The sequence below is a fragment of the Saccopteryx bilineata genome, chromosome X (assembly GCF_036850765.1).
Source record: "Saccopteryx bilineata isolate mSacBil1 chromosome X, mSacBil1_pri_phased_curated, whole genome shotgun sequence".
Classification (NCBI taxonomy): Eukaryota; Metazoa; Chordata; class Mammalia; order Chiroptera; family Emballonuridae; genus Saccopteryx; species Saccopteryx bilineata.
Genome location: NC_089502.1, coordinates 42,786,343 through 42,795,428, shown reverse-complemented (window position 1 = coordinate 42,795,428; position 9,086 = coordinate 42,786,343). Strand labels below are relative to the sequence as shown.

At 43.7% G+C, this 9,086-nt stretch overlaps 1 protein-coding gene across 1 annotated transcript; it reads right to left on the bottom strand.

Annotated features, from left to right (window-relative positions):
* Positions 1-517: 517 nt before the first annotated feature.
* On the bottom strand, positions 518-1,790 carry TEX13B (testis expressed 13B). The gene is made up of 2 exons (XM_066250450.1): positions 1,332-1,790; positions 518-1,225 (listed from the first exon to the last, which is right to left on the bottom strand). Exons 1-2 carry the CDS (start codon positions 1,788-1,790, stop codon positions 518-520), a joined length of 1,167 nt encoding a protein of 388 aa, XP_066106547.1.
* Positions 1,791-9,086: the final 7,296 nt, after the last annotated feature.

The window sequence follows — 9,086 nt, the reverse complement described above, 5'->3', positions numbered from 1 at the left end:
ATGGCTTCCCTTGTCCATACCCAGGACCAGGCCTCAGCTGTGGCAGTTGTGTCCATGGCTCTGACCTTGGCTCCAACTCCAACTGACCCACCGCTACATCGCAACACACCTTCCTGACTGTGGAATCTGTTCTGATTTTCTAGTAAGAGAATCTATTTGGCTCAGGGTGAGTCAAATGTCTACTCCTGCTGCAATCATACAGCCTAGGTGGGCGGGAGAGAGTGGGTGCTCAGCTCCACCTGATACTAGGGTTGGGGAGAGATACATACAAACAAGCAACACTTCTGGGCTGTCGAATACTTATGCTCTAGAACACAAAATTTGAGACCATCAAAATATGTCTCTCCATATTTTCCACCCCACCTCCCTCCAACTCCCCCTAGCCCCATGCTCCCACGAATCCCCTTCCCCCCACTCCACCTAGCTTCTCCCCCCCCCCCCCCCCCCCGACCTCTCCCTCTCTGGAAATTAATTACCCTTAAGGATATATTGATGCTGTATTGTTACGTTTATTAAGTTAAGGGTTCTGTAACCAGATGCCCTTGCCACAGTGGCGGCAAATTTCCCTCCATGAAATATTCATGCCATTACACCAGGGGCACTTCCAAGTCCCAGGCCTGTTAAATACTGAAAGTCTTGACTGTTCTTTGGACTGGAAGGCTTTCTTGTTTCTTTCTGGTTCTTGGTATGTTCCCTGGGCCCCAGTAGCAGAAGGCCCCCAGTAAAGAGATGTCTGAGTTGGAGCTCCTGCCTCTGATGATGGGAACGGGGTGAGTGCTTCTGGGAAAGGGAAGAAGGGATATGAAAATGGGTATGCATATGAGGCAGGGAGCTGGACCGGAAGGGTTGTTGCTGGGACTGTGGACCTAGGCTGAGTAGTGTCAGAAAAGTAAAGTGTGGTTGTTTCCACTGAGCTGGTATTTCCCTGCCTCTGCCTTTCAGAGATGTGTGTTTTCTGCCCCACAGCTCCATAAAGCTGTGGGAGGTCTCCACCAAGTTCTTCTACAGCCTTTGCCCCCTCAACGCTCTTCACTCCCTCCACCTTCTCCATCCCCTGATCATCCTTGTGTCTTCCTTTTCCTTCTGCAGCACCAGCAGCGGTAGTAGTAACTGCAGGCCATGCCTTATCTTTCTCCTCATCTGCTCCGTTAGTCCCGAACACACTGCAAGTAGCCAGGCTTGGCTCCTCTGGAGTCTCCTGCCATTCCCAGGCTGTCTTCATTTCCTGTAGAGAAGTAGAGAAGTTGGACAAGGTTAAGACATGCTCTGGGGATGGGGGTTGGGCAGAAAGGAAATACTGGGCAGGGAGGCACCAAGTGGGGTAAACTTACAGCCTGGAAAAGCTTCCACTTCAGCAGTTCCTTCTCTTTCTGAGCCATACTCAACTCGGCCTGGGTCATCCGCAGCTGAGAATCTGCCTCCCTGCGCTCTTTCTCATAGCGTTCGGTGAGCTCCCTCATGCCGGTGGCCAAGGCCTGCGAGGCCGATTTATGCAGTCTGGTGTAGTCGTGTAACCTCTGCACCCTGAAAGCATGTAACTGGCCCTGCTTACAGGCAAAGCACACACCCAGGGCCAAGCTAGCCCAGGTACAAGCCTCTTTGGCCTCGCTGGTCATTGCAGTGTCCTCTATGATGCCTTTTAGTTTGTCTTCCACCTCCGTCCAGGACAGGGATATATTCTCCAGGTAGAACTCGGGGCCTTTTACGTGTCTGGCCATTTTCTCATTGATGAAAGCCAGCACACTGCCATGCCGGAACCCAGTAGAGGGGTCCTCAGGTCTCAAGGCCATGATGGCAGAGGGCCTTAGGGGCCTGGCTGTTCTGCAGGAATGAATCAACCAGTTGTCCCTTTCTTTTAGCCCCACTTCCCGTTTGAAATGTTTCCCATTAGCCTCGCTTCCTGTTAGGCCCCACATCCCATTAGGCCCCATTTCCTGTTAGGCCCCTTTTCCCATAGCACCTGCTTCCCGTTAGGCCCCGTTTCCCATTAGGCCCCACTTCCCATTAGGCCTGTTTCCCCGTAAGCACCCGCTTCCCATTAGGCCCGCTTCCCAATAGGCCCTGCTTCCCATTAGGCCCGCTTCCCAATAGGCCCCACTTCCCTTTAGGCCCACTTCCCATTAGGCCCGTTTCCCGTAAGCACCCGCTTCCCGTTAGCACCTGCTTCCCATTAGGCCCGCTTCCCAATAGGCCCCACTTCCCTTTAGGCCCATTTCCCATTAGGCCCCACTTCCCATTAGCACCTGCTTCCCGTTAGGCCCACTTCCCTTAGTGCCCCCTCCCCACAGCTCTTCCCACTGGCTTGCCCTTCTCACCCCCCTCACAACCTCTCCCCATTCCCAGGATACCTTCTGCCAGGCTTCACCGCTCCCGATGTGGGCCAGAGCAGGTGTATGTTGACCACACCTCCTGGCCACACCCAGAGAGAGACCTACTTCTCTCCCCAGTGGCTCAGGGGAAAGGAATTCTAGAGGCCAAGTGGGAACTTTTATTATCCAGGACTGTTCCAACTTCCAGATTCAGCAGGGGTGGTAGTGAGTGTGGCAGGAAGGTCCTCCCCCCACCCAGAAAATAAAGGGACCCCATTACACGGTTGAAAGTTCTTGAAGGTGAAAGAAACAGGAGTGGTCAGAAGAGACTTAGTTTCAAGAATGTGAAGTGCTTCTAATGAGGTATTAAAAAACGTCACCCCCTCTCATTGCCACAATGGTTTATCCTACTCCAGGGGTCTTGAGCCTTTTAGACTAGAAATGTTCTTGAGTGGTAAGAGCCCCTAACCTCTCTATGACATCAGCTATCCAATGGGGTAAAGAGGTGGGGCCAAACAACAGGCCTGAACACTGCAGTAACTAAATGTTTCTAAATCTTGGCCTTTAATACCTGTGACACTATTTTGAAGTTGCCTATCTCCCGCCCAGCCCCACCATTCTAGTCCAGCGTCTGCACCACCCACCATTTATTCCCTGGATGTCTGCAGCCATTTGATACCAGATCTGTCTCCTCTCTACCTTGTTAGAAGGGTCTGACCATGTCTCTTTAAACTTCCAATGGCTTTCTGATGCCTACAGGATAAACCAGACAGACTCCAGGTTGAGTCCTACTTTGCTGCTTAATATATGACCTTGTGCTATAACGGCATTTCAGTTTCACTTTTTTTTAATGATTTTATTTATTGATTTTAGTGAGAAGAGAGAGAGAGAGAGAGAGAGAGAGAGAGAGAGAGAGAAGGAGGGAGTAATGGGAAGCATCAACTCGTAGTAGTTGCTTCCCATATGTGCCTTAACCAGGCAAGCCTGGGCTTTTGAACCAGCGACCCCAGCGTTCCAGATGATGCTTTATCCACTGCACCACCACAGGCCAGGCTTCATTTTCTATCTATGGGCTTACAATGAGGACTGAATGCCAAAGTGCATGTAAGTTGATGTAACATTTTCTCTAACTCCATTTTTGTAAAAAATAAAAACAAATCTGTGTGTGTGTGTGTGTGTGTGTGTGTCTTTGAACAAGTGTCTTGGAAATAGAATGGAAGGACATACACCAGATTCTTAACATTGGTTGTTTCTGGGAGGTAGAAATATAGTACATTTTAAAAAAACTTTATATTTTTCTCTATTTTAAAAATTATTTATTAATAACCATGTATTATGTTTTCCAAAATTTTAAATATATATATTTTTGAATAACATCTTATAGTTTTTAAGTATATAGTAGTTGATTGTAAATAAGTTTTATTTACCTAGAAAGTAAATGTCTCCCTATAACCCCACCCTTCCCCCCATCTGAAAGATAACCAATGCTCATAGTTTGATATACAGTTTATCCTTCCAGTCTTTTTAAATAGACTGTAGCAGATAATTGGCATTTCACAAATGAAGCATCCTTTCTTACCTTTTGGCTTTTGCAGAGACTACTCCATGAGCTGATTGTCTCTCAGTCCCTCCTGCTCTCCCCACTCCCATTCTTCTCATCCACCTAGCTCCTGTTCAATTTTTAATCTCTTTTTACAGCAGCACTCAAGTATTTCTTCCTGTTATAACTATTTCTTGATCCTCCAGAACGTTTCTGTGTCTCCATGGTATTCTGTTTTTACCACTTGCAGTATTTTTTCACATTGTTTAATAACCCATGATGATCTGATTTTTCCCCATTAACTGTGAAGTCCTTTAAAGCTGGATCTGGGGCTTAATTATTTCTGTGTTTTTAGCATCTAGAAAAGTGGTAAGCACCCAATAAGTTAATTATTGAATGAATTGAAATAATTCGTTATATTAATAAGGTGCAAATAGCTTCCTTTAAAGGGAATCCTATTTTTTTTTCTTCTCTGAATGTCTTTTTCTCCACTCAGACTGATTTATTGCCACCTCACAGCTTCTTGTAGCAGACACCTCTCTTTGGTATTTGAAACCCACCAACGAATATCTAACAGATTTTAGCTTTATAAAAAATACCCTGGAAGATTCAGGAATGAAGCTTCTATGTGAAGGATTAAAACAGCCAACCTGTATCTTAACATACACTGAGGTAATGGGTAGAAGGAAAACTTATCTGTGTTCTTATAATTTTTCTACATTTCTCTTTGTGTCAGAAGAGTATAAATGAGGTAACAAGGTCATTCTTCTATTCTCTGAAGGTTGTACAGATTTATTATTACTCCTGCTTCTGTGTCGTGTTAGTAGCTGTTCTCAGCACCCATCAACCACTCATTGACTTGGAATTAATTAAATAAAACTGGGTGCTTCAGCTCTGAAATTGTTCCAAGGTCCCTGGTTGGTTGGCTCAGTGAATAGAGCATTGCTCTGGTGTGCAGATGTCTTGAATTTGATCCCTGGTCAGGAAACACATGAGAAATGACCATCTGCATTTCTTCCCCTCCCTCTCCCTTTATTCCTCTCTTCCCCACTTGCAGCCAAAGGCTCAATTGTTGAGCGTTGTCCCTAGGTGCTGTGAATAGCTTTGTTGGTCACAGCACTGGCTCCAGGCACTGAGGATAGCTCAGTTGGTCTGAGTGTCAGCCTCAGTGCTGAAGATAGCTCGGTTGATTCAAGCATCAGCCCCAGACACGTATTGCAAGGTGGATCCCGGTCAGAGCACATGCAGATGTCTGTCTCACTATCTCCTTCCTCTCACTGAAGAAAAAAAAATGAAAGAAAGAAAGAAAGAAAGAAAGAAAGAAAGAAAGAAAGAAAGAAAGAAAGAAAAGAAAAGAAAAGAAAGAAATTGCTCTGTGAAGGCTTAAAAGATCCAAGTTACAAATTATAGAGACTCAGGTAAGTTGTAACTACGTATATGTATTAATTTCCATACTGCAAGAAAAAATTTAAAATATGCAACTCAAGATAGATGTTATGTGATCAAAACACATTTCAAGGAGTCACAGAAAGGAAGGATGAAAGTGGCAGTACCTAAATTGTTCCTGTGTAAGAACTTTAGGAAGAAAAATTTCATTGTAATAACATCAATGACAATTATAACCAGTTATTTAGCATGCACTTTGTGCTAAGTATTGTATGTGTGATTTCTGTTCATCTGCACAATAGCCCTGAGAGGTTCAGATTCCCTGTTTTAGCAGATGAGGAAACAGAAGCTCAATGTCAAAATCCTGAATAATATGGCGAAGGTGTATTTCAAAACCCAAATGTATTTGACTTCAAAATTTATGGTAATGACCTTAATAAAAAGTTTATCATGTGGCCCTGGCCGCTTGGCTCAGTGGTAGAACGTCGGCCTGGTGTGCAGAAGTCCCAGGTTTGATTCCCAGCCAGGGCACACAGGAGAAGCGCCCATCTGCTTCTCCACCCCTCCCCCTCCCCTTCCTTTCTGTCTTTCTCTTCCCCTCCCCCAGTGAGGCTCCATTGGAGCAAAGATGGCCCGGGTGCTGGGGATGGCTCCTTGGCCTCTGCCCCAGGCGCTAGAGTGGCTCTGGTCGCAGCAGAGCGATGCCCCAGAGGGGCAGAGCATCGCCCCCTGGTGGCAGAGTGTCGCCCCCTGGTGGGCGTGCCGGGTAGATCCCGGTCGGGCGCATGCGGGAGTCTGTCTGACTGTCTCTCCCAGTTTCCAGCTTCAGAAAAATACAAAAAAAAAAGTTTATCATGTATCTATTAATCAGGATTCTCCACAGAAATAAAATCAATAATATGTTTATAAATATGTAGAGAGATTTATTTTGAAGGAATTGGCTCATGTGGATTATGGTGACTGTCAACGTTCAATATTTGCACAATAGGCAAACAGTCTGGAGACACAAGAAAGAGCTGATGTTGCAGTTCAAGACAAAAGACAGTCTGCTGGTAGAATTCATTCTTCCAGCTAGGTCATTTTTTATGTATTAGAGTATTCAAGTGACTGGATGAGATCTACCTACATTCTATTTTATTTATTTTTTAATTAACCCTTTTATTTATCTAATTTATTGTGTTACATAGATTTTAGTGTCTCCCTGAATGCATCCCCCCTTCCCCGTGTTCTCCTCAACATCTCCTTTGCCCCCTTTCCAAGAGCTCCCTCCCCCCTTCCCTTCAGGTTTAATTCCGTTCCTCAGTTCACATTGTTCCTTGAATTCCTCAAATGAGTGAGGTCATATGATATTTTTCTTTCTCTGCCTGGCTTATTTCACTTAACATAATAGTTTCCAGGTTCATTCATGTTGTTGCAAAAGGTAACATTTCCTTCTTTTTCATGGCCCCATAGTATCCCATTGTATATATGTACCACAGCTTTTTTATCCACTCATCCACTGACAGACACTTGGGCTGTTTCCAGATCTTTGCTATTGTGAACAATGCTGCCATAAACATGGGGGTGCATTTTTTTTTTTTTTGTATTTTTCTGAAGTTGGTAATGGGGAGGCAGTCAGACAGACTCCCACATGCGCCCGACTGGGATTCACCCGTCATGCCCACCAGGGGGTGATGCTCTGCCCATCAGGGGTGTTGCTCTGTTGCAACCAGAGCCATTCTAGCACCTGAGGCAGAGGCCATAGAGCAGGGGTCCCCAAACTACGGCCCGCGGGCCACATGCAGCCCCCTGAGGCCATTTATCCGGCCCCTGCCGCACTTCTGGAAGGGACACCTCTTTCATTGGTGGTCAGTGAGAGGAGCATAGTTCCCATTTAAATACTGGTCAGTTTGTTGATTTAAATTTACTTGTTCTTTATTTTAAATATTGTATTTGTTCCCGTTTTGTTTTTTTACTTTGAAATAAGATATGTGCAGTGTGCATAGGTATTTGTTCATAGTTTTTTTATAGTCCGGCCCTCCAATGGTCTGAGGGACAGTGAACTGGCCCCCTGTGTAAAAAGTTTGGGGACCCCTGCCATAGAGCCATCCTCAGTGCCTGGGCCAACTTTGTTCCAATGGAGCCTTGGCTGTGGGAGGGGAAGAGAGAGACAGAGGAAGGAGAGGGGGAGGGGTAGAGAAGCAGATGGGCACCTCTCCTATGTGCCCTGGCCGGGAATCAAACCTGGGACTCCTGCACGCCAGGCCGACGCTCTACCACGGAGCCAACCGGCCAGGGCCCATTTCTTTTTTTGAATCAGTGATATGGTGTTCTTGGGATATATTCGTAAAAGTGGGATGGCTGAGTCAAAAGGCAGTTCCATTTCTAATTTTTTGAGGAATCTCCATACTGTTTTCCACAGTGGATGCACCAGTCTGCATTCCCACCAGCAATGCAGGAGGGTTCCCTTTTCTCCACATCCTCGCCAGCACTTATTTTGTGTTGTTTTGTTCATGAGCGCCATTCTGACCAGTGTGAGGTGGTATCTCATTGTAGTTTTAATTTGCATTTCTTAATGATTAATGATGTTAAACATTTTTTCATTTGTCTATTGGCCATCTGTATTTCCTCTTTGGAGAAGTGTCTATTCATTTTTATTTTTTTTTGCCCATTTTTTTTTATTTTTATTTTTTTATAATTTTATTTTTTTAATGGGGTGACATCAATAAATCAGGATATATATATTGCCCATTTTTTTATTGGATTGTCTTCCTGGTGTTAAGATTTACAAGTTCTTTATAAATTTTGGTTATTAACCCCTTATCAGACGTATTGTCGAATATGTTCTCCCATTGTGTGGTTTCTCTTTTTATTCTGTTCATCTTGCCTTTAGCTGTACAAAAGCTTTTCAGTTTGATATAGTCATATTTTATTATCCTGTATTTTATTTCACTTGCCCGTGGAGATAAATCAGCTAATATATTGCTGGAAGAGATTTCGGTGAGCTTACTGCCTATGTTGTCTTCTAAGACGCTTATAGTTTCACGACTTACATTTAAGTCTTTTATCCATTCTGAGTTTACTTTTGTGAATGGTGTAAGTTGGTGGTCTAGTTTCATTTTTTTGCAGGTAGCTGTCCAATTTTCCCAACACCATTTGTTAAAAAGACTTTCTTTACTCCATTGTATGCCCTTACCTCCTTTTTCAAATATCAATTGTCCATAAAGGTGTGGGTTTATTTCGGGGTTCTCTGTTCTGTTCCATTGATCTATATACCTGTTCTTAGGACAGTACCAAGCTGTTTTGAGTACAATGGCCATGGAGTATAACTTGATATCAGGAAGTGTGATACCTCCTACTTTATTCTTCTTTTTCAAGATTGCTGAGGCTATTCGTGTTCATTTTGGTTCCATATAAGTTTTTGAAATATGTGTTCTATATCTTTGAAGTATGTCATTGATATTTTAATTGGTATTGCATTGAATTTATAAATTGCTTTGGGTAATATAGATATTTTAATGATGTTTATTCTTCCTAACCATGAGCACAGTATATGCTACCAGTTGTTTGTATCTTCCTTGATTTCTTTTATCAGTGTTTTATAATTTTTCGAGTACAAATCTTTAACCTCCTTGGTTAAATGTACTCCTAGGTACTTTATTTTTTGTTGTTGTTACAATTGTGAAGGGGATTGTTTTCTTAATTCTTATTTCTGACAGTTCATTGTTGGTGTATAAAAATATCTCTGATTTCTGTGTTTTAATTTTATACTCTGCCACATTACTGAATTCATTTATCAGGTCCAGTAGTTTTTTGACTGAGACTTTAGGGTTTTCTGTATACAGTATCATATCATCTGCAAATAATGATAG